The sequence below is a fragment of the Peromyscus leucopus genome, chromosome 9 (genome assembly GCF_004664715.2).
Source record: "Peromyscus leucopus breed LL Stock chromosome 9, UCI_PerLeu_2.1, whole genome shotgun sequence".
Classification (NCBI taxonomy): Eukaryota; Metazoa; Chordata; class Mammalia; order Rodentia; family Cricetidae; genus Peromyscus; species Peromyscus leucopus.
Genome location: NC_051070.1, coordinates 58,467,366 through 58,493,409, shown reverse-complemented (window position 1 = coordinate 58,493,409; position 26,044 = coordinate 58,467,366). Strand labels below are relative to the sequence as shown.

Genomic DNA, 26,044 nt, shown 5'->3' with positions numbered 1-26,044 from the left:
ACGGCAGGACATGTTCTTTGCAGAAACTTGGCAGAGCTAGGTAGTGCCTCCTGGGGAAGTGTATGAAGTTGGCTTACAAGACAAAGACCTGTGACTGAATGGTGCTAGGCTTTCACTCATGCAAGCTATAGGTAGCTTTAGAAAGTGGTATTCATTAGCCTATCCAGTTCAAGTCTTTTTTGGTTTTTTGAGACAGGGTTTCTCTGTGTAGCCCTGGCTGTCCTGGAACTAGCTCTGTAGACCAGGCTAGCGGTGGACTTTAAATGCCTGTGCCACCACTGCCTGCCAGTTCAAGTCTTGATTGAAGAAAAACTATAACTACTTTTTCTGTTTTCCTTTTGCGGGGCTAGGGATTGAACCCCGAGTGTGTATGCGTGTGGGCATGCCTCGCTAGTACATGTGTGGAGGGCAAAGGACAAATTGTGTAGACGGGGGCTCCAACTCAGACTGTAAGCCCTGTACCCACTGAGCCATCTTGCTGGCCCTCCAATAGTCATCTCCCAAACACTGCTCTAGCAGTTGTTCTGAGTTCTTGTTTGTTGCTGGGGCTTGAACCCAGGGCCTTTCACGTTGTATGAGGCTTCATCATTAGCCCAGTTCCAGGGCTTTCTAGTTGTGAATTACAGAGTTTACTGTTTTTGTTTTTTTTTTAAATTTTTTCCCTTCAAAGTAAACTCTTACGAAGTAGCCCAGGATGGTTGCAAACTTGCCATTTTTCTGCCTCAGCTTCCCGAGTGCTGGCATGTACCTGGTGCAGCTCTAGTTTTGTTTTTTGTTTTTGTTTTTAGACAGACTCTCACTATATAGCATGGCTGTCCTGGTACTTGTTATGCAGACCAGGCTGGCCTTGAACTCATAAAGATCTGCCTGCTTCTACCTCCTACCTGCTGGGATTAAGTGTGTGCCCCACCACACCTGGCTCACCTCCAGGTTTTAAAAAATACATAATTTTACTGTATTCTACAAATGGAACTTGGAAATGCCTTTGTAGAATTTCTGTGTATCACAATCACAGAGAAGGAGCTTAGTCTTGTAGGATAATCAGACTAGTATTTTGGGGGCCTGCCATTAAAGCCTATGCTTTTATTGGGCCCCACAGGAACTAGTTAGACCTAGGACTGATGGTGGTCAGAGGAACCTGACAGTTCTGAGAGGCATGCTCTCTGGCTTCTCTTTGCACAGGGTGTCACTGTGTAGCCCAGGCTGGCCTCAAATTTACCACAGTCCCTCTGCCTGGGTCTCCTGAGTGATGAGAGTACACACAGGCACAAGTTACCTTGCGGGTAAGTCACCATCTTCTACCAAAGGAACTCAGGTCACTGCAGGTGGCACAGACCAGTTCTTTATCAGGCCACATATGCATGTGCGGTAATGAGTTGTGATGCAAAGCAGTGGGGCTTGGGTTTGAAAATGCATTGTCAGCAGCTCTGGCCTCCAAGCCCCACAGACGTGATGTGGAGGAATTCAGGTGAATGCTACAAAGGAAGTGAGTTAGGAGCTCTCCATCTGAGGAGCTCTGAGCCCGTGGAATCCTCTGCGTGCAGCTTGTGCTTTAGAGGACAGGGTGCATGCTGGCGGCAGTAGCCGAGAAGTGCAGGAGAGGCAGGTTTTAGGGGAGATGTTGGAGATGATGAGCCCTGCTTTGAATCATCAGCCAACTTGAGTCAATGCTCATATGCCAGGTACCATAGCTACACCCGTGAGTTAGCTGGTGCCGGTGCTGGGAAGAAACTCAGTGGTTACCCGTAGCTAAATGGACAAAGGCAGTTGTTTCAGCTTAGGGACTGGGAGTCCGTAGAGACCTGGAGTCATACTGTAGAAGAGAGAATTTATGTTAGGGCCTGTGTGAAGGAGGTCACAGAGGCCAAGATGAGGGGGACCCAAGGGCATGAGGTGGCAGTAATGCTGAGTAAGACCAGGGAGACAAAATGTGTCACAGAATAATTGGCCTGCAGTCAGATGTCACAGGAGTGGCCAGTGGCTTTGACCTCATGGCATTGACAGTAATTTTCAGAATAACGTCACCTAAATAGATGGATGGTTTGGTGGTGAGTGTGGGCAGTGTGCTGAGGAGTAAGTGGGCATGCCAGTATTGAGACTGAGAGTCTACATGAATATTCTCTAGCTCCCCAGGGACAGGAAGGCAGGAGTGGCATCTAGAGGACCAGGCAGCTACTTCCAGGCCTTTCCAGCCTCTTATTGATTTAATTTCTTCTTAAAGTCTGGGAGATACTTGGGCCACTTATACACAGAAAGCTGACAGAGAGGGAAAGCTTTGAAATGTGAAAGGAAGAGAATGGTTCCTCCAATTGGGAGATCCTGGAAAGCTTCATTTTCTTGGCCAGATTAAAATGTGAAGAGTTGAAAGTGAGAAGAATTGGGTGAGCTGAAAGGATCAGAGACAGTGTGAAGAAATGTGCTTGAAGGGGGCCATAAATGGAGCTTAGTTGGTAGAATGCTTGCTTAGCAAGCATGGAGCCTGGCTTCCACCCCCAACACCATATAAAATGGGTGTGGTGGTACACGCCTGTAGTCCCCACAGGAGGAGGAGCTCAAGGTCATCCTTGGCAGCCACCTGGAACACAATAAATCCTGTCTGAAAGGAAACAGAAAGCACTTGAAGGACTCCACCAATATTTTATATCTATTGAGGGTAGTAGAGCTATATATAGGACTTTGTAAGTTTCCTCTCCTCCCCTCCTTCCCTCCCTCCCTCTTTATCTTGCCCAGGCTGGCCTTAGCCTCCTGAATAGTTGGGACTGCAACTGTGTGCCACCATGCCTGGCTCTTCCTCCTCCTTTTAAAAAGTAGTTAAAGTTTACGTACCAAAACTGTACTCTTCAGTGTCTTGGGACACTCAGAGCTTCATCCAAGCAGCAGTCACTCTTCATTCGTGGATCCCTTTTCATTTTGGAGGATTTACCTGTTCAGGCATTTTGTAAATGTCATATGACATGGAACAGACTTCTTCCAGTTGGCATAATGAGTTCAGAACTTGTCTGTGCTGTGTAGCATGAACCAAAACTCCATTCTTTTTATGTCTGAATAATATTTGATTATGCCTCATTTAGTTTATTCATTGACTAGTTGATGGGCATTTGACTTGTTCCCACCTTTTGGCTATTATGAGTCAAGCTGCTATGAACATCTGAGTATAAGTTTGTTTGTTTGTTTGTTTATTTATTGTTTGTTTGTTTGTTTTTTAAGATAAGGGTCACTATGTAGCTCTGGCTTGCCTGGAACTCACTTTGTATACCAGGCTAGCCTTGAACTTAGAGTTCTGCCTGCCTCTGCCTCCAGGATGCTGGGATTAAAGGTGTGTCCCAAATGCCTTGGCATAAGTTCAGCTTTTGACTCAGGTTCTTATGTGGCCCAGGTGGTCCTTGAACTCTTGCTCAACCTGTCTCCACCTCCATCTCTAGCTCCCTCCTCTCTGGTGCTGACATCATAGGCTGTGTCACCTTGCCGGGCTTGTGTAGAAGTTTTGTGTGGAGGTGTGTACTCATTTATTTTGCCTATGCATGGACCCAGGAGTGGAGTTGCTCTGGCATACAGCAGTTCTTACCTTTGGGAACCGCTGATCTATACAGTAACGCACCTGCATCGCTATATAGCCCCTCGTCAGTGCATGGAGGCTCCAAGGCCTTCCCATGGATGCTCACACTCAGTAATACTGTCAGTGCAAGGACTGAACCCAGGGCCTTGCACTGCTCTGCTGGTGCTCTGCTCTGAGCTATTTTCCAGCCCTGTCTTGGAGGGTTCTAATCACCCCTTTGCAAACCCGAGGTTTGTTTGTTCGGAGTGTTTGGGACCACATAAAAGTACTGTAACTCTTCACTCAGTCCCCTCTTCCCCTTAGCCCACATCACCTCTTCGTTTCATCTTTTCAGTGCTCCTCATAGTAGAGCTCAATTTCATTGTCATCATTTATTAGTTGAGTAGAGTTTGATATCCACTAATATATAAAGGTAGAGATTACGTCTAATATGTATTTATATGTTAATATATGGACAGCCATTTTGCTTTCCTTAAAGAGTATTACATGTATTTATCAGGGAGCAGCACCTGTGGAGGTCAGAGGACAACTTGTAGGAAGTGTTCTCTCCTTCCACCACGTGCATCCTGGGGATTAAACTCAGGCTAGGCAGCGGGTGCCTTTACCCACTGAGCCCTCTTCCAGCTCCCAGTTTGCTTTTTACTTACTACATGGTGTTGTCAGTTTTTTGCCCCCACCTGGAACATTGGACCACAGTAAGAAGGGTCCAGAAACCTGCAATTAAAAGTGTAAGCCACTTCCCTAAGCAGTGTAGGTAAATGAAGGGTTGGGCATGTAACATGGATGACTTGAAAACAGGACCACACATTACCTGTAGACTTTACAATTAAAAACTGAATCTCATAAGTAATTTGTTATCTTCCTTTACCAAATGGGCCCTAGAGGTGTTGAAGAGTCACTTAGGGCTAGCTTTTTTAGTGACATAATTGGTAAGTAGAGGGAGGGCATGGGCAATCTGGTTTGGGAATTAGAAAGGCAGATTACCAAATGGGCACCTCTGATCCTTCACTCACAAGTGAACGATCCATTTCCACAGACAGAACATGTGTTACATAAGGGGAGTGTCCCAGGCCCTGCCCATATTTTACTATGAAGTCATTGGGGTGCAAGCCCATGACTGATTTGTACATCGAAGAAAGACTTGTTTCAAATCATTGCTCACTCTTACATGGTGACTAACACACTGGCTGAATAAGCAGAGGTGTTAATTGTTGATACTTAATATTATGAATAATTTGACATGGAAAGGCATCCTACTTGGGAATTCTGGCCTGTAATAGTTTGGGAGCCTTTGATACTAATTCGGTACATTTCCTGCCCTTTTTAAAAAGGCTTATGGATATCAAAGTACCCGTAGTCCTGAGGATTATAAAGTCTGCTTAGTCATAACACAATATATTACTGATGGTTTCTAGTTGGTTGTTGGATATAGTGTTATTTAAATCTCAATCTTGTTACTTTAGGTTTCATTATGAATAAACATGCCCATGTTACTTATTGTAATAACGACCAGTATTTGGTAATGTTTTAACATTGTAAGTGGATTGGTCAGAGGCGTTAAGGATGTTTCACACTGAATCACCATTACCACCACCCATGAGCAGAGCCTTTTCACATTATAAAATCAGGTGTGGTAACATATAACTGATCCCAGCACTTGGGAGGTAGGGGGCAGAGCAGAGGCTGGGGGATTGCTGCAAGTTTCTTTGGCCAGCTTGGGCTACAGTGTGGAACCCTGCCTCACCTCTCCACCCGCAAACTTTGAAACTGCATACCTATTATCTGCTTAACACCCTGTCTGTCCTGCCGCCCCGGGCACCCACCATTCTCCTTTTTGTCTGTGACTCTGGCTCTGGGGCCTCATGTGAGTGGATCTCACATACGGTCTTTTCTTTTTGTGACTGTTTCATTCAGTTCACTCAGCATAGTGACCCCAAGGTTCATCCCTGAAGTGGGTGTGGTGTCCCATACCTGTGACCCCAGCCCTTGGGAGTAGAGACACGAGGATCAGGAGTTCAAGGACAGCCTCAGCTATATAAATAGAGAGTGAAAGGCTAGCCTGGGTTACATGGGACTCTGTCTCAAAAACAAATACAGCATGTACCAGAATTTCTTTTTTTTAAAAAGCTGAATAAAGCCAGGCTGAATAAAGCACACGCCTTTAATCCCAGCAGTCCTGAGGCAGAGGCAGGCGGATCTCTGTGAGTTCGAGGCCAGCCTGGTCTACAGAGTGAGTTCCAGGACAGGCTCTAAAGCTACACAGAGAAACCCTGTCTCGAAAAACCAAAAAACAAAAAAAAAAAACAAAAAAAAAAGCTGATTAATGTTATGTGTGTGTGTTCCCAAGTGCGCATGCACACACATGCGCACGCATGAGTATGTATTATACATATGTTGTCTATCCAGTCATTCAGTAATGGATTCTTGGGTTTCTTCCATTTTTAGCGAATATGAATAATGCTGCTATGAATGAACTCCTTAGCTTATTTTTACAGAGGCAGTAGATAGCCGCCCCCTCCCATGGTATATATATGCACATGTGTAAGTCAGTGTGTGCCCAATCAGAGGCTAGAGGGTGATGCCAGATGTCTTCCTTATTTTTTGAGATGCAGTCTCATTGAGCTTGTCATTTTGCTCCAGCCATGCAAAACTTTTTAGGTGGATGTTAGGGATTGAACTCAGATTCTCATGCTGAGTAAAGTACTCTGACCCATGGGGCCATCTCTCTAGCCCCTAAAATGCTGTTTTCAGAAAACCAGCCTTCAAGCTCTCCAGACCTCACTGCTTGTGTGGGTGTGTAAGCCCTGACACATGCTAAACAGCCCGTGAAAAGCTTTCCTTAGTATCTGTCCACCAGTTGACGGAACTGGGGTGGGAAGTTTATTTGGTAAATATTGAGCTATGAATGTGGCTTCTCACTCCTGTAATCCAACATTCCAGAGGCAAGAAACAGGAGGATGGCTTTGCCTTCCAGTCTGGGCTATAGTGTTAAATGCCTTCTCAAGAAAACCGTTACCCACCACAACATTTGATTGTTTTAATCAAATAAATAAGCAAAACCCCCCAAGCTAATAAAGAACTTCAGATAGCTGTTTATGTGTTAAAGGCTGCCTTTGAGGGGCATGTAGGGGGATTTATAAATGTAGATGTCTTTAGGATAAATGAATTTATATTTGATGTTTTAATTATTAAGTGATATTTGGTGATGACAGTTTCCAGCTTCTTAGTCATACCATCTAATGCTCCCAAATTATTAATTGGATCTGATGACCTACATGGTATATGTGTGAGTATTGCAGAGGGAAACGCTGTTGCCAGGTTTTAGGCACACACTTGTAACCCAGAACATGGCAAACTGAGGTAAGAGGATCATGGTTTGATTCCAGCCTGGGAGAAAGCAATGCCCTGTCTGAAAAGAGGCTGGGTGGAGGTGGCAAGCAGGGCAGAAGCGTCCAGATGTATGGATGTTGAAGGAAAATGTTTAGATTCCTTGAATCCTCTCTTAATTCAAGAAAATGTGGTCATACATTCTTAGGGAAAACCCGGTTTTGCAGGTAGGCAGGAGGCATTCTTAGCAAACTCAAAGCAACACTGACTTTGTGGTGGGTGGCGAGATTGTAGGCTCTGAGTCAGTGTTTCCGGAGCTTTACTGGTGTGCTTGTGTAATAAAGATCTGTGTGAGGGACCAGCTAATGCAGTGTGGTCAGATACCACTGGGCAAGCTTATTAGCAAATCCCCGTGGTGTACATGTTCTAGCCCAACCCACAGAAGCAAAGAAGAGCTAGAGTGTTTGAAAAGTTGCCCCCAGTGCCTGGCTTTTCTTGCCTCTCTCCGGGGACTGTCTAGAGCTGGTTGAATGATAAAGCATTGCAAGTAGACTTCAAGGCTGACTGGCCACCACAGAACACAACCACCTCTTTTGGAATTAATCTTTTACATCTATGTAAAGCTGAAGAAAAATCGAATAGTTGATATGCCAAGTTAATTTAGGCCTGGCAAAAGAGGGACTTGTCTTATTTTGTATTTGTTATGTAAGCTAAAATGAGTAAAAGCTTGGCTTCTCTGACATGGAAATACTTTATCACAAACATGACATAGACATCTGGCCAGGGTTATTTGGGAAATACAACTGAGTCCATAGAGCACAGCCCCTCTCCTAAGAGCTTGTCTTTTGCCAGTGGGGAGTAAGGCAGGCTGAAGCCATTTCATTCTTTGGGTCAGACAAATAGAAGAAAATGAAAATAGGAAAACAAAAACATGTGACAGACTGTTCTGTTTCAAACAGCTGTGTTCAGCCATAATTCACACCCAGACGATGTAGCCAGCTCTGTGATTTGCAGTTCACTTGACTGTACACTCCTGGACACACTTGGTCACCCCCAGAGGAAAACCAGACCTGTAGCGGTCACTCCTTTGCACCGGACAGCCATTGTTTACTTTCTGTGTGCACAGTTCTCCACTTGGGTGTTTAGGTCGAATGGAATCTCATAATAGGTCGTCTTCTGTGACTGTTAAAATGTTTGTACTAGCCAGGCAGTGGTGGTGCACGCCTTTAATCCCAGCACTCGGGAGGCAGAGGCAGGCGGATCTCTGTGAGTTTGAGGCCAGCCTAGTCTACAAAGCGAGTTCCAGGAAAGGGGCAAAGCTACACAGAGAAATCCTGTCTCGAAAAACCAAAAAAAAAAAAAAAAAAAAAAAAAAAAAGTTTGTACTATTACTATTCTTACTATTATTGTGTGTGTGTATATGATGTGTATGTGCAGGTGTGAGCATGCCATGGTGTTTGCGTGGAGGTCAGATTGGTTCTCTCCTTCCACCTTTACCTGGGTAACAGGGTTGGAACTCAGGTTGCAGGCTTGTGTTGTAAGTGCCTTGGCCTATCGAGCCATCTTACTGGCCTGTGACTGTTTTCACTCAACGTAAGCCTCAGGAAGTAGTAGCTTGTATCAGTAGTTCATTCATTTTATTTCATTACTTTAAAATGTATTGTTGTGTGTACTAACCTGCCTATGTGGGGATGAGAGAACAGCTTCAGGGAGTTGATTCTTTTCTTCCACTGTGAGTTCCAAGGGCAGAATGCAGGTCATCAGGCTTGCCCATCAAGCCCTTTCCCTGCTGAGCCATCTCTCTGGCCTCATGCATTTTAATTATTGAATAACGTTCCATTCTGTGGCAGTTCACATTATCCGTATTTTGCTTGATGGACTTTGGGGTTGTTTCTTTTTCTACTTTATGCAAAATATATGGCTGTGAACATTCTGTCTGGGAGTTTTTGTGTGGATGCAGATTTCTGGGTTTCTCTTGGACATGTGTCTAGGAGTAGAATTGCTGGGTTGTATGATGACCCTGCTTAGCCTTTTTAGGAACTGTTTTCCCAGGTACTGCCCATTTCCATGCCAGACATGCGCCTTCTGCACATCCTTGCCAACCTTTGTTTTTGTCTTGTTGATTATAGTTCTCTGAGTGGGTGTGAAGGGGCATCTCATTGCGGTTTGGTTTGCCTTTCTCTGGTGTCTAGTGCTGCTGCATGTCTTCCTGTGCTTACTGGACATTTTTGTGCTTTTTTGGAGAGTTGTCTATTCTGATACTTTGCCCGTTTGAAAATTGATTATTCATCATTTTTAATTATTGAAGTGTAAGACTTTTGTTGTTGTTTGAGACAGTATTTCTACCCTAGGCTGGCCTCCACATTCCCATACATCTGAGGGTCTTCTTCAACTCCAGATCCTTCTGCCTCTACTTCCCCAGTGCTGGATTCCAGGTCTGCACCTCCATGTGCAGCTAAGAGTTCTCTACATATTCTAATGCAAGTCCATTAGCATATAGGTGCCATTGGCAAACTTCTTGTCAGTTCTCTGTGTGGTCTTTTCTCTGTCTGTCTGACCCCCACTCCTGCCCATATTGCTGAGAATCAAGGGATTTAACTTAGGCCTCCTGAGTTCTTTCCACTGAGCTATAGCCCCAGTCCCTGCCTTGAAAGCCCCTGTGCTTGGGGCTTTACTGCCGACTTAGCAGTATGAAGATTTTGTTTATGAACATAGAATGCCTTTCCATTTATTCAAGTCTTTAACTCTTTTTAACTGTGTTTTGGAGTTTTCAGTATACAAATCTTGAGTTTCTTTTCAATTTATTCTTTTTTTTTTTTTTTTGGTTTTTCTGTGTAGCTTTGTGCCTTTCCTTGGAACTTGCTTTGGAGACCAGGCTGGTCTCAAATTCACAGAGATCCGCCTGCCTCTGCCTCCTGAGTGCTGGGATTAAAGACGTGCACTGCCGCCACCACCGCCACCCAGCTCAATTTATTCTTAATTCAAAATTTTTGATGCTATTTTAAGTGCAATTATTTTTTAATTACATTTTCATATTTTCATTGCTGGTGGGTGTGTAGAAACACAACTGGTGCTTCTATATTTGAAAGCATATTATGTGCGTACACACACACACACACACACGCACACGCACACGCACACGCACACACGCACACACTGTTTGGTCTTTTTCTAGTGGGTCCTGTAGGACTTTTCTGTACACAAGGCAGAACCATCTGCAAATAGAGAGCTCCTGCCTGCCTTCCCAGTCTGAATGCTTGTGTTCACCTTTCTTGCCTGACTGCCCTGACTAGAACGTCTGGAGCAGTGGTGAGCAGAGTGTGAGCGGTAAACATCCTTGTTCTGATGGTGGAAGTTAGGCGGTCTAGTCCCTCGCCATCAAGTGTGATGTTAGCTTTATTAGATTGAGAAAGTGCCCTTCTATTCTTAGGATATTTCTCATGAAACACTGTGGGATTTCTGTTAAATACTTTCCCCCAAATTATTCATTTCCTAAATGTGGCTTTTCTTTTCTTACTTTTTATCTGCAGAAATTGACTTACATACCAAATGTGTGGTGGATGTCGAAGCAAACAAAGTTATTCTGAATCCTGTAAATACAAATCTTTCCAAAGGAGATGCCCGGTAAGTTAAGAAACATGTTCTCTGAAATCATCAGTGGTTCCTGGACACACCTCGGGTGCTCTCTATAGATACATGGCTGCCTACCAGGAGGCTGTCCCCAGGCTGCAGATGAGTAGCAAGAGAATGTCAGGAGGTTTCACACAGAGCTCTGGACAGTGGAAACTCAGAGAATTGTGAGCATTGTGGGCTGAAGTGATTGAAGCAGGCTTCAAGCAGGTGGTGCTGGCTGCAGGTCCAGGCAGGTGTGCAGCAGAGAGGGCAGGAAGGGAGCCTGTGCGCTGATTCCTTGGTGAGAGGCTACTCCGTAGGCCTGCCCAAATCCTGTCATCTGTCGGGGCAGCCCTCAGAGGGTTGTCTCCTCTAAATACAGGTGAGCTGGAGACCAGCTGATTTACTTACTGCACATTGCTAACAGGGTGTAAAGGGACACCCTGATTCTGTCAGGCTGAGGACAAATATTTCAGCATCACTTGTGGATTTCGGCAAATGTATGAACAGAAGAAAAGAGGGAGGGGTAAATTGGGAAAGAACAAATGAGATTGTCTTTTTCTCAAAAAAACGGAGTGAAATTAATTAGATCAACTAAGCTGGGCTCAGAATATAGAAACACCAGGAAGCAGACAGGGAGATTTACCTTGTAGCCCAGGCTGGCCTTGAACTTACAGTTTTCTGCTTCCAGGTTCCTGAGTGCTGGCTTATAGGTGTACACCACCACAACTGTTGCATGAAATCTAATAGGTCTTAAAATAAAAAACCTGGAGCCAGATATGGGGGTAATTCTGAAAGAGCAGAGAGACAAAGGAACAAGCCACTGCTACTTCTCACCTCGCCAACTCCATAAATCCTCTGAATGTCTGAGTCCTCAGCCGTAAAGGGCTTCTGCTGAAAAAGCTTTAGTTCCTGTCTCCTCATGCCTTATATACCTTTCTCTGCCCAGCCATATTACTTCCTTCCTAGTGCTGGGATTAAAGGCGTGTAAGCTTTCCAAATACAGGTAGCAGAGGCATGAGATCTCAAGTGCTGGGATTAAAGGTGTGTGCCACCACTGCCTGGCTCTGTTTCTCTCCTAGACTGAGTCAATCTCATGTAGTTCAGGGTGGCTTTGAACTCACAGAGATCCAGGTGGATCTCTGCCTCCCAAGTGCTAGGATTAAAGGTGTGTGCTACCACTGCCTGGCATCTGTGGTTAATCTAGTGGTTTGTTCTGTTCTCTGATCTTCAGGCAAATTTTCTTAGGGTGCACAGTACATAACCACACACACCTATCTCTGCTTTGTAGTTTTGTTACGCAGTTTTTGAGAATTAGGAGCAGGAGGTGAATTAGGAGAAGCTGGTACTGTAGGAAGCAGGGTAAAACAGGGAAGAAGGGTTTTATGGGGATCATCTGTGTGACGACTTGGAAAAGTCGGGAGGGGGAGACTTTCTGCCCTGGTGCCCCATGCAAAGTAGATACTCTGTAAACATTGTGGATAGTGCAGCTTGTGGCACTTGATGGTGATCTTTTGATTTGAGGTCCAGCAATCGCTGGACTTGGGGCCAGAGATTCTGAATTGAGTCCTTCCATACCTGTCATGTAGCTAGTCCCCTCACTGCCCCTAGATAGGGCCTCACTTTGTAGTCAAAGCTAGCCTGGAACCCATAGAAATCCTTTTGCCTCAGCCTCCTGTGTGGTTAGATTATAGGCGTGAGCTGCCCTGCCTGGCTTATAGCTAGTTATTTTTAATTTATTTGAACCAAATCTCTAAGTTGCCAGATTTACCTATTTCATAGAATAATTTTTTCCTTCAAAGATCAACTTAATGTTTGGTCAAACGTTTTGTAAAGTGCTTTGCAAATGTTTATTGTACTGGTGGTAGAGATATTTCTTAAGTGTCTCTAGTGATAAGGATTATGGGTTATGTTGTTAATGACATGTTAAGGGTATATATAGTCTTGTAAAACATGATACTGGGAGTCTGGGGAGGTAGCTCAGTTGGTAGAGTGCTTGCCTCACCCACACAGGGCCCTGTGTTCAATGCCCAGCACCATATAAACCAGGTATGGTGGACACTGTAATCTTAGCACTCAGGAGGTGGAGGCAAAAATGATCAGAAATTTAAGGTTGTCTTTGGTCTCATAGTGAGTTAGAGGCTAGCCTGGGCTACCAAAAGAGACTGCTGGGATTTCAGGCTGGCCAGTAAAATGCACCATGGCTCTGAGGGGCATTGCTTTTGGTTGTTTTCACTTCTGGGACTTGGAGTGGAGATGCCTTATGTACATGGAGATCAGAAGTCAGCAACCAACAGGAGTTGGTTCTCTCTTTCTTCCATGTGATTCCCAGGAATCGAGCTCAGGCTCGGTGGCAGGTGCTCTTACCCAATGAGCATCTCTGGTTTAGAGAAGGAAGCATTTCAGCCCTCGAAATTAGGTTCTAAGGATAGCATTGATAGGGGGACAGGTAGATATGGCCACCACCTCTTTGGGTGCAGTCTGTCAGATTGTGGGATGTAGCTGCCTGAGAAGGTGATTGAAATGGAGTGAGACATAGAACTTAAAACAGTGTGCCTGTTCCTTGAGGTCTCTGAAAGAAGCAACACTTTCTAATTCTATAGATTATTTTGAATGTTTTTTTTCTCTCTGATATAGTAAGAATAGAAATTTGGGTATTATTTACTGTTGTAGAATATGCTCCTGTTAAAAGGTCCAAGAAGGATTAAATGTAATTATATGTAATTGTTTTTGGTCAAGTAAAGTTAAGCAACTTGACTTTTGAGACAGAGTATCCTATATAACTATGCTCCCAGGCTCGCCTTGAACTAGTTAGTGGTCTTCCTGCCTCTTCTTTCAGAGTGCTGAGACGTAGGCATATGCCATCATGCCCAGCTTTGAAACAGACTTTTAGAGACCAAATTTTCATTGAAGTATATATATGTACAGAGAAGTGCATAGCTTGTGGAGTTTTTATAAGTTGGATCTCCTTCTACAACTGGTACCATGTAGAGGAAAAAAGCCAGTGGATTGCTCAGTCAGTAAGTGCTTAACACCAAGCCTGGTGACCTGAAACCCACTGTGGAAGGAGAGAACTGAATCCTGAAAGCTGTCCTCGGACCCTGGCAAGAGCAGTAAACAACATAACAATGAGAAAAAGAAACAGAACATTGCTGGTGTGCAAAAGACTACTCGATGAGACCCCCCTCTTAACCTCCTCCCTTTCTTCCACAGGGTCTCACTATTTCTGCCCTGGAACTTGATAGCTAGACCAGGCTGGCCTTGAACTTGTAGTGACCCTCTTGCCTCTGTCTTTTGCTTGCTGGGCGTGTTCCATCACAACTGGCTTGCTTGCTCCCTCCCTCCCTCCTCCCCTCCCTCCTTCCCTCCCTCCTCCCTTCCCTCCTCTCCTCCCTCCTTTCCCTCCCTCCCTTCCTCCCTCCTTCCCACCCTCCTTCCCTTCCTCCCTCCCTCCCTTCTTTCTATTTATAATATCAAGTTGAAAGTGAAAATAGAAAATTCAAATGTAGGAGTCAGTTGCATATGCTAACTTCTTTAAATTTGTAAAGAAATAGGGGCTGGGTGGTGGTGGTGCACACCTTTAATCCCAACACTCAGGAGACAGAGCCAGACGCATCGCTGTGAGTTCGAGGCTAGCCTGGTCTACAGAGCAAGATTCAGGACAGCCACCAAAACTACACAGAGAAACCCTGTCTCGAAAAACCAAAAAAAAAAAAAAAAAAAAAAAAAAAAAAAGGAAGGAAGGAAATTATAAATTAAGAGGTTAAAGTTTGATTTTGAGTACTAAAATTTTTTTCTTTAAACTTTTTTTTTTTTTAGGATTTGTGTGTGTGTGTGTGTGTGTCTGTGCCCTCATGTGTGCGTGCCCTCATGTGTGCAGGTGCCTGCTGAGGTGAGAAGAGGGTGAGGGTATCAGGACCTTTGGAACTGGAGTTAGAGGTGGCTGTGGGCCACCCTCTGTGGGTGCTGGGAACTGAACTCTGACCTCTGGAAGAGCAGCAGTGCTGTTAACCACTGAGCCATCTCTCCAGCCCTGCCTTAAACTTTTATTAATGATATTAACTAGCTTGTAGAGTGCAGAGTAATGGAGCACAGTGTCACGGGAGCTACATATATATATATAAAATATACTAGATATGTAGTATATATATAATATATACTAGAGAACTAGGGTTTTTAGTTAACATGGAAGTGTTTGCATCAGTATTCCCAGCGCTGGGAGGCTGAGGCAGGCAAGAGGATCGCCAGCCTGAACTACATAGTGAGTACAGGGCTAGCTTGGGTTTCATAGTAAGTTCCAGGTGCACAGTGAACCCTCTAGAAATGTCCACTGTTACTCTAGTATGCTATTATTGTATTTGTACTTCATTTAAGTTGAAGTCCGTGCTGTATTTGGTGAGCTATAATAGAGTTTAATAAAGGTGGTGAATACTTAAAAAATCAAAACATATATTTAGTTAGAATTTGTGTATCTGCAGCTGTCAAGAAGTTACCTAGGTTCTAGAAAATTTTCAGCCTTTCAGGATCAGAAATTTAGAAATAAAGATTATTAGGGCTGGAGAGATGTCCCAGTGGGGCTTCCTGCTTCTATAGAGGACCCAGGTTTTGTTTCCAGCACGACATGATAGATCACAGCTGCACATAATTCAGTGCAGGGTTCTGATGTTGTCTTTTTGATCTACAGACTCCTTCACACACACGGTGGCACATAAACTCACGAAGGTATAATAAGATAATAGTGGACCTGGCAGTGGTGGCGCACGCCTTTAATCCCAGCACTTGGGAGGCAGAGCCAGGATAATATTTGTGAGTTCAAGACCAGCCTGGTCTATAGAGCAAGATCCAGGACAGGCACCAAAATTACACAGAGAAACCCTGTCTTGAAAAACAAGCAAGCAAACAAACAAACAAAAAGAATAATAAGTAAGTCTTTAAAAAGGTGTGTGTGTGTGTGTGTGTGTGTGTGTGTGTGTGTGGTCAGAAAATAACTTTATGGGGTTGGTTTTCTCCTTCTACCTTTACAGGGGTTCAGAGGATCAAATTCAGGTCATCAGGCCTCTCAACAAGTGCTTTTACCTACTGAGTCATTTCACTGGCCCAGGATCTGAAAACTTTATTGAGTTTTCCCAAAGTTGATTGGACACTTAATGACTAATTTGCCTTCTCTTAACAAGACAGCTCCCCTGGGCAGAAGAGTTAGCTCAGTCGGTAAGCACTTGCCATGCAGTCCTGAAGACCTACATTTAGTCCTAAGAACCCACATAAAGGAACGGGGTGGTGTCACACATTTGTAATCCCAGCACTGGGGAGACGGAATGGGCAGATCCTTGGGGCTCGCTGGATAGCCAGCCCAGCCTCCTTGTCAAGCTCCAAGTCAGGGAGAGACCTTGTTCAAACACAAGGTAGACAGAATCTCAGAAAGCACCCAAGATTGTTCTTTGACCTCTACATGCATGTGCACCTGTACACACGTGTGTATACACACCAGACAGGACCTTTGATTTTGTGTTAGCATCAACTGTGTAAGTATCTCAGCTTAATTTCCAATTTATTTTACTGAAAAAAAAAAAATAAAAAAAGATGGCTGTCTTATCCCTTCCCAGTGACCTCCAGTCTTTTGTTCTTGTCTAGATTTTGTCCTATGGCAAACAAGACGGCATTGCTTTTGTTTCCCGTGTGTCCCTGTTACTGACACGGCTTCTTCCTGAGCCTGCCTTCCTTTCAGGTGTCGTTCCCTCCCCCACCTCAGCCACTTCTGCTTGACCTACAGCTGAGTGTACTGCAGCCCAGTTCTTCCACTGGCCACCTAGAGTCAGCTCAGACTCTACAGGTTAAAGGCCACAGTTCTTAACAAGATTGCATAACACATCAGCCTAACTGTGGGTCCTCAGCATGTCCACTTTCCGGGTGGATTTTGATCGTTAGCTCCCATGTTCCTTTCTGATGCTCACAGAAAAGCAGTCCATCTGAAACTGCTTTTTTGGTGCTGGGGCAGCTCAGAGGTAGAATGTGTGTGTACAGGAGGCTCCGGGTTCAGTCTCCAGAGCCAGAACATAGAAATACAGTGAGACTACTGTACACTATACAAGATCCAAATCAGAAAGATCAGGATCTGAAGAGACACAGGGCCAGGTCTGCGTGGAAATGGGGAATTCTATACCTTTTCACATGCAGTCAGTGTATGCCATCATCCCAGCACACCCAGGTTTTCACCAGCCAGGGAGGGGCCGGTGAGCTTCTGTGTTCAGAGTTTGTAAATATTTTAAATTTATTATCATTGTGTGTATGTGTACACGGTGTGTGCGTGTGTGTGTGTGTGTGTGTGTGTGTGTGTGTATGTGTGTGTGTGTGTGTGTGTGTGCGCGCGCGCGCGCGCGCGCGCGTGCGCGTGTACACCTGTGCCATGGTGTGTGTGTAGGTCAGAGGACAGCCTTATGAAGTCAGTTTTCTTCTTCACCTTTACATGGGTTAGGTTGCCAGGTTTATACAACAAATACTTTTACTTACTGAGCCAGCGAGATTCTTTTTAAATCAGGGTTTTCAGTAGAAAGGTGTAGTTAGATTATTAGTCAAATGGTTGAACTGCCCCTAATCCTTGGCCTTCCACCAAAGGTGGAAAGGTTGGTATGTGACTAACAACCCTAACTCCTGGTTAGAGGCTAATTCTCAAGGGCGTCAGACTGCATGGTCTGTGATTGGCTTCTTTTACTCAGGTGTCATTTGAAGTTTATCCCTGCTATGGCTTTGTCTAGTACTTCGTTTTTAAAGTGGACTATGTCTTGCATACCTGTTCAGCTGTTGATGGACATTGGGTTGTTTTCAGTTCTTGTGGCTTTGTGAATAATGCTGCCTGGGTACTTGATTTACATGGACATGTGCTTTCATTTCTCATAGGTGGGTATCTAGGCATAGAATTGTTGGGTCATATGGAAACTCTATACTTAACCTTTCAGAAACTACCAAAGTCCTTGTACCATGTCATGTTCTCACTAGGTTCAGGAGGGGCGGTTTCTTTGGGTCACTATGAGGATAATGGTGGTACCTCTGGCTAATTGGGGAGTGCGTGTCTTCCCTGAAGCTACAATGAAAAAACAAAATAAAACATTGTGCTGTCCAAACAAAACAAGTCTGGCCAGCTTCAGCCCTTGGCTACCGATCTGAATCCCATGTTCTGGTAAACCGGAATCTGGTTACTTCTATTAAGCAGGACTTTTTGGAAAGGTTTTTAAAGGTTGATCAAAACTTGAAGGCTATAGCATGAAGGAAGGTCTAAAGAATGAAGGTTTATGTACCTGTCAGCTCAGTTCAGGAAGTCTCCTCTGAATGCTCTAACCTTGCCTCATCTCTTCCTTGTTTTTAACCCTTCTCCTCTGCACCTTGGTTTCCTCAGTTTGTTTTTAGTCTTCCCCTTGAATTTCTCTGCTGTTTCACTGTGTATGTGTTTGTAGATTGTGTCCACAATATCAGGTGTTCATGAATGCCTTTTTCTGTGAAAAGCCTGAAGCATGACTTAGAAAAGATTGGCCACCTTATAAAAGCTAATGTCTGGTTTCTACATGCAAAAGGCTAAAAGGATATAGTCATAATATTACTGTCTTTTTGTGGGGAGGAGAGTGATAACTTGGTATTATTTTATCAAATGCTGTTTGTCTTTTATTTTAAATCAGGAGACCCAAAGCTTCCCCCTTCTGTGTCTTGTTGGCAGTGACTTTCCATCCAGTGTGGCTGTGGGAATGTTTTAGTGTACCTCTGATTCTTTGAAGAGATTGCATCTCTCAGAGGGGCCACTTTAAACATCAGCCCTGAATCCTGAAAAGGAAAGACCTCTCATGTCAGCTGCACTTCCAGTTGCTCGGCCAGTTCCTCCGGTTTCTTGTTTAGCCCTCTGTTTCTGTTCCAACTGTGTGCTGTGTGCAGCTGTGGGTGCATGGCTGTTTGTTAATGCCGTGCTTGGTTGGTAAAGTGCGAGTCTTCCTTTGTGACTCTCCCATACCAAGTGTCAGATCTTGCAAATAGAACTTTCTGAAGTTGAAAGCCTTTGGAGATCTAGATGTCAAGATATTGAGGCAGGAATGGTGGTCCACACCTGCAATCCAGCACATGGGAAGTGGCAGCAGTAGTATAAAGAACTCAAGAATAGCCTCAGTTCCATATAGACTCTGAGATCAGCCTGGGAATTCATGAGACCAGTCTCAAAAAACGCAAAAGAATAACAGCACCCTCTGCCAATACTTCAAGATCTTGATTCACCAGACACTGATTTCTCTAGTGTCCCACTGATGAACTGTTCTTGTACATTGGGGCAGACTCCAACAAGGATGGCACAGGGGTGTCTCTGCTTCTATAGTAGACATAGAGTGCTCCCCTGTCCTCCATGCTTGAAACTAATAATGAGAACAGTGTGGAGGTTACGACTGCTGGTCTAACGAGGGGTGTGCCTGAGATGTGGATCTCAGTCCACTTAGTAAAGTCATTAGAAACCTTTGTTCCTCTGATGTGTTAAGAGGCATCAGTTTAGTCAAGCTCATTAGGTAATTAATGAATATCTAATACAAGCAAAGCATACCCCTTTTCGCTCTGATCCTGGGGGGGTGTGCAGATTGGAGCTTGTAAAACACACTGAGAAGTGAGATGACTGCTTGGTTTCTCTTGCACAATGTATTGGGGGAGGGCTTATGCTGATAATTTATTTGAAACACATGAAGTCATTTTCCGACTAATACCTTATTAGTGGAAGGCATCATTAGGTCATATTAGATAATGACTTTTTAAAATTTCTCTGTTGCTAGATGGATGATCATTTAAATGGAGATTTTAATTGAAGGAAGTCATGCAAAATGTAATTATGGCATTCACAATGGACATGCCTGTTCTCTCTGCTGTGAAATGGCCTGTGTGAGGCTAACAGTTCTGCCTGCATAGAAAGTGGTCCTCTGGAGACCCATACATGTCTGATTTAATTTCATAAGAGACTTTCCCCCCGGGAGGCTGTCATAATACCCTAATTATGTGGGGAGAGCTGAAGCATGATTTTGTGCTCAAGAGGTTGTAGATGGCTCTGTACATCCTCCCATTTACAGAAATACTGTGATGGCTGAGCATGTAAATCATGTATGTTTGAATATGGCTATGAAGAAGAGTCAGGGAAAACTGTAAAGAAAATATTTATGGTTGAATACAGCTCATTGTGTTGTTAATAGAAACATATAATCAAATTACTGTAAGTATAGATTTTGCCAAGTTTGACCAGCACAGCCTAGCAGGCTGCTAAACTGATCTATTTGATAGCTTGTTAGTAAAGCTTTCTGAATAAAGAGTATGAAGAGTAGCTGCCACAGAATCAATACTTGATGTATATATATATACATTTATTTATGCTTGAGACAGGGTCTCATGTAGTATTCAATATGTAGCTGAGGATGGCCTTGAACTTCTGATCCTCCTGTCTACCTGTCCACAGGCTTGGATTAGAATTTATTTATATTTTATCATCATTGTTGGATATATGAGTATTGTCTTGCTCATGCTTTTATGACTTTCAGTGGTAATAAAAAGGAATAAACTTTAGAAAATGCAGTGAGGATGCTTACATTTGATAAAACGAGGATTCCATGTTATGCGAGCAGATAGTATGTCTACAGCAAGTAAGTTATAGCTTTTGGGAATCCCTGAATTCTAAATTTAGCATAAAATGGTCAGTGTATGATCTACTAGAAAAAGTAGATTTATTTATTTAATTATAAATAAGCCATGACAGTAGAGCCTTGTTGCTCTGTTTTGTTCTCTTTTGGCATCTGTATCAGTTCCTTTCTCATTGCTGTGACAGAAACGATGTAAGGGAGGAAGGGCTTGTTTTGGCTCACCATTTGTGGGCACAGTCTATCATGGCAGGGAAGGTGTAGGCAACAGAGTTTTCCTGTTCCGGGAGCTGTTTCCAAATTACCACACAGAGGCTTATACTACTTGTAAATGCTGAGCCAATAGCTCAGGCTTATTGCTAACTAGCTCTTACATTTTAAGTTAACCCATATTCCTTATTTACGCGCTACCATGTGGCAGTACCTTTGTTAGCATATGTGCATTAGATGCACGTTCATCTCTTGCCCCCTCTGCCTCTGGCTGGCAACAACTCTTGACTCTGCCCTTCCTCCTCCCAGAGTCCTCTGTGTCTGGCTGTCCCACCTATACTTCCTGCCTGGCTACCAGCCTGTCAGCTTTTTATTAACCACTGAGAGTAATACATATTCACAATGTACAGAAGGACTATTCCACAGTACTCTAGCTGTGACAGGAGCATGAGGCAACTGGTATCCTCACGAGGCAGAGAGAGAGGCATGCTGGTGCTCAGCTGACTTCTTCCTTTTTCCTTTTTATTCAGTCCAGGACCCAAGCCTCTGCAGTAATGTTGCCTACATTCAGAGTGAGTGGGCCTTCCTTCCTCAGTTCAACCTTTCCAGAGGTATTGGGGTGTCTCCCACATGATTCCAACCACCACAGCATGTCTCCCTCACCCCTTTAAGGCTCTTTGTCCTCCTGTCGTAGGCTCCAGAGTAGAAGCTGGACTACCCCTGGTGCAGTTACATTTCAAGCCAAGCAGAGGCACTCATGGAGAAATGTGATGTGGAAATGCAATCAATTCATAGTACTCATGGAAGATTTTCTCATCAGCTCAACATTTGTGCATCCAGTGTCCCCACATTGAGCCAAGAGTTAGGATGATCTGTTAGCCTTTACTTACATGTAGTCATGATGTCAATCATTGGACAGCAAAGCTGGAAAGTGGAGAGCAGTCACACGTTCTCCATGGCTTTGCAGACTCAGAGTGAAGTAGTGTGGCTTTATTCTGAGCATTGTCTGGTTTCCTGGGAGAAATTTCTTTTGCAAATTAGTTCTTTAGAGACTTGGAGTCCTTAACTTTCATACACTGAGCTCTTTTAGAAAACACAGGTATCAGGGCTGGAGAGATGGCTCAGTGGATAAGAGCACTGGCTGCTCTTCAGAGGACGCAGGTTCAATTCCCAGCACCCATGTGGAAGCTCACACCTGTCTGTAATCTAGCTCCAAGGGATTTGATACTTTCATAAAGACATTAATGCAGGCAAAACACCAATGCACATAAATAAAAAATAAATCATAAAAAACCCAAATCACAAGTATCTTGTAGTAAATTTCACCTTTGCTTCACATTTATCAAGCCTAATTTACATAAGCTTATAATAAAATCAATTTGTTTTGTGGTCCTGGGAATTGGACCCAGGGCCAAGATTGCCGCTGAGCTCCACCCCCAACCCAGCTTAAAACTTAGAGGATGAAGCTGGGTGTTGGTGGCGCAGGCCTTTAATCCCAGCACTTGAGAGGCAAAGCCAGGCGGATCTCTGAGTTTGAGGTCAGCCTGGGCTACCAACTGAGTCCCAGGAAAGGCGCAGAGCTACACAGAGAAACTCTGTCTCGAAAAACAAAAAAAACCAAAAAAAAAAAAAAAAAAACCAAAAAAAAAACCTCACCAACTTAGAGGATGAGCCATAATCATTAAGAGTAACACTGCATGAATCTTCATGCTTTGATAGATATATAAAACCAGTAATGCTTTTGCCCCACCTTTAGGAAAACTGAAATGAAATTTAGATAAGGATCAGAAAGGATGTAGAAGTTACATTTGCCATTTAATTTTAAGAATTTTGTTGTAGAAAACTTGGCATAATATAAAACCATTATCGATGGCCAACAATGTCCTACTATTGCTCTCTCCCTTTCTGCATTCCTATATTGTTTGGAAGGAAATTCCATTTACCCAGAAGCATTTGAATGCTGTTAAATATAATCATAATACTGTAATGTTGTTGTTATTTTTCGAGATAGTTTCTTGGTGTAGTCTCAGCTGTCCTGGGATTTGCTCTGTAGACCAAGCTGGCCTCAAACTTACAGAGATCTGTCTGCCTCTGCCTCCCAAGTGCCACCACCTCTGGGCCTATAATGCTGTAATTTTACCTTAAAAATAGTTAGATGCCAGGCGGTGGTGGCGCACACCTTTAATCCCAGCACTTGGGAGGCAGAGGCAGGCGGATTTCTGAGTTCGAGGCCAGCCTGGTCTACAAAGCGAGTTCCAGGAAAGGCGCAAAGCTACACAGAGAAACCCTGTCTCGAAAAATCAAAAAAAAAAAAAAAAGTTAGATAATGCACACAGTGAGTATCCCTAATCTGAAAGTCTGGAATCGGAACTGCTCTAATAATCTCAAAACTTTCTGAGCATAACATGATGCCCAAGATAGAATGTTCTGCACCTGACCTCATATGATAGGCTGCAGTCAAAATGCAGGTGCACTAACAATCCCATGTGTTTACCTTTGTGGTTTGTGAGTAAGATGTTCATGAACCGCAGATGAGCTGCATGTTTGGACCTGAGCTGCTCCCACGATGCCTGCTGGTTACCGTTGTTCTGATTGGGCTTATTCTTAAGGCCCCTGTTTGATGTTGCCTCTAAGATAATGTTTTGAAGGTCAGTCTGAGTCTGAGAGCTGGGTGTCCTTCCAGTTCCTAATGATGGGTAGAGCCAGTGTACCCTCCTATCCACTCCTGGGACCAGTGCACTTTCCCCGGAGTGGATGATCTCTGTTCACTAGGCTTGTTCTCAGGGTGGCAGTCTCATTGCTAGAACCTTTAGCTGCCCACAGCACACAGCTCTGTTGTGCTGTCATTCTGGCCACCTGCTTTCTCTGTGTGGCACTGGCTATGTTTGAAATCTACTGCTTTCCAGGGATCTGATATTAGGATTGTAGTTACCAGATAATGTACCTGTTTTCTGAAATGAAGCCCTGCTTGTGAGATATAGACTGAGTACAGAAGAGTGCTTGCTTTGGCCTACAGCTTCAGTGTTTAAAAAATTAGGAGGGCTTCGTGTACAAATCCAAATTTGTCATATGTTTAAATAGTCTGGAAAGCTGACAGTGCTGGGTTTGTTGTCCCTGTACTAGGCCTTGACTTCTTCAGGCCAGTTCCTTTATTTGTTGTTGTCAAGGCTCCTGTATGTCTCTCCCTTTCCAACCAGCTGTGTTATTTTTATTTTATGTGTATGAGTATTTTGTCTGCATGTATGTCTGTGCACCATGCATGTTTAATGCTCTTGGAAGCCAGAAGAGGCATCAGATCCCTTAGAACTGAAGTTACAGACAATTGTGAGCCACATATGGGTTCTAGGAATTGAACCCTGGTCCTCTGTATGAGCAGAAAGTGCTTGTAAACGTGGAACCATCTCTCTAAGCCCAAATCTAACCTATTCTGTTCTAGTCTATTTCCTCCCCTACCCTCTTTTCTTTTTTGTTTCTTTTTGGTTTGTTTGTTTGAGGCAGGGTCTCACTATATAGCCCTGGCTGGCTTGGAACTCACTACATAGACCAGGCTGGCCTCGAACTTCCAGAGATCCACCTGCTTCTGCCTCTGCCTCTTGAATGCTGGGATTAAAGGTATGCACCATTGTGACCAGTCCAGAAGTGCAGATTCTTTCTGGCTTCTGTGACAAAGATTACTCTTCCTGACTTTGGCCCTGGGCTTTGGGGCTCATTAACTCCACCCCTATTTTTTTTTTTTTTAAATACACAGAATTACAGAATCTCAGTACTCAGGAGCTGAGGCAAGAAGGCAGGGATTTCACGGAAAGGGTAGGTGACACAGAGTTTGAGGCCTGCCTTCCTTGTATACATTGTGAGACACCTCCCCCGCAAAATACCAATTTCCTTTTTAACTAATGTCATTTAAAAGAGCATTTCTAGGTTGCTGCAGAATCTTATTCAACCTGTGCTGTTTATTTATTTTACTTATTTATTTAGAGTGTGCTTTTATGTGCATTTGGAGGCCAGAGGCTAAGTCTAAGTGTCTTCCTTAAGTGCTGCTGACTGAGAGACAGAGACAGAGAGAGTGTGTGTGTGTATGTGTGACAGTCTCTCTCACTGGCTGGAACTCACTGAGTAGCTCCAGGCTAGGCTGGCCGGCCATCGAGCACCAGGGAGAGCGCCAGGGATCCACCTGTCTGCCCCTGCAGTGTGGACACATGCCACCACTTGCAGCTTTTCCTGTGGGTTCTGGGCGTTAAACTGAGGTCCTCATGTTTGCAAGTTTACCCACTGAGCCACACCCTAGCTTCAACCTGGGATATTTCTGAAGCTCATGGCACTGTTCACCAAAGCATGACGAGTGAGCAGTTCTGGGCACTTACTACAGGCCTCTTGGGGCAATGGGCAAGGATTCCCTCGTTCTGAGCCTGCTAACTGTTCCCTGCTTACAGAGAGATGTGTGGGTCAGACGTGTGCAGAACTGAGAGGGAATTTTGGTGTGATGTGAGGTGTTTTTAGGGGGCTTTTGAATGAGGTTCAGATGCTGCAGGGGAAGGGAATCACACAGGTTATATGAAGTCCTTGTGTCTTTCTGTGTTGTAAAGAAGACAGAAGAGGGAGAAGCTGGGCTTACCTGGATCCTGACAAACCAATATTCTGTTGTCAAGATGGACTGATTTGATTATAAATATCAGAAAGTAATTTAACAAAAAATTAGAAGTGTTCCTTAGTGAAAAGACAGATCAGTATATATAAAGATTTTGAATGTCATCAGAACATGGTCACTGTGTATATGTCTGGCACTATTTTATAATAGCTATTCTAATTTTTTAAATTTTAATTTTTTATTTCATGTGTATGAATGTTTTGCCTGCATATGTGTCTGTGTGCCAAGTGCATGCTTGATGCCCACAGAGGGCAGAAGAAGGCATTTGGAACCTCTGAACTGGTGCTGGCAGCTGAAACCAGGACCTCTTGCAGGAGCCGGAACAGACAGTGTTCTTAACTGCTGAGACAACCCTCCAGTCCTGTTCTAATTTCTTTCTTTTTCTTTCTGGCTTTTCAAGACAGGGTTTCTCTGTGTAGCCCTGGCTGTCCTAGAACTTGCTCTGTAGACCAGGCTGGCCTCAAACTCCTGAGATCCACCTGCCTCTGCCTCCTGAGTGCTGAGATTAAAGGTGTTTGCTACCACCACCTGGCTTCTGGTTGGTTTTTGAAGAGTGGATTTTATGTTGCTTTTGTGGTGCTGGTTCATGAAAGTTACTACAGGCAAGTGTCCTATCACTAAGCTGTCCTCAGCCTTCTCTGTAGTCTAGGAAAGCACTTCTGGATGGAAATCCCCACCCCGAGTGTGAGATGCACTGGCTGAGCCTGCATGCCAGCCTTCATCCGTTTTCATGGAGCAGGGTACTGGGCCAGAGACATACTTCAGTGTTGAATGGTAAGGACTTTGGGCCTTGCCATTTCCAGAAGGCTCACATGTATCTCCAGGCTCTGATTTTCCCCTTGTCACTTGTATCAGACACCTCAGTGCTGCTTCAGATCCTCCGCCTCACCTCTCCTCAGAGCCTTTGATCACTTTTCAGCCTTGGCTGCTGCCAGCTCAGCCTGAACTCTGACCAGTCTCACTGAGACACAGTCACACACTTTCTCATGCCTCCCCGCCTCTCCTGCTCCTTCGGTGCACCCAGCTTAGCTTGCTGAACTCAGTGTGAGGCAGCTT

At 44.2% G+C, this 26,044-nt stretch overlaps 1 protein-coding gene across 3 annotated transcripts in view; it reads left to right on the top strand.

Annotated features, from left to right (window-relative positions):
- Kif13b (kinesin family member 13B) overlaps nt 1-26,044 on the top strand; it is a 151,409-nt gene that overhangs the window by 5,820 nt on the left and 119,545 nt on the right. For all 3 annotated transcript variants that reach the window (XR_005092167.1, XM_028884144.2, XM_028884143.2), the window contains exon 2: nt 10,414-10,507. Coding sequence is in view for 2 of the 3 variants with exons in the window: in XM_028884144.2 (XP_028739977.1) it covers nt 10,414-10,507 (94 nt within the window). In the remaining variant the exon portion in view is untranslated. The remainder of the gene's footprint in view (nt 1-10,413; nt 10,508-26,044) is intronic.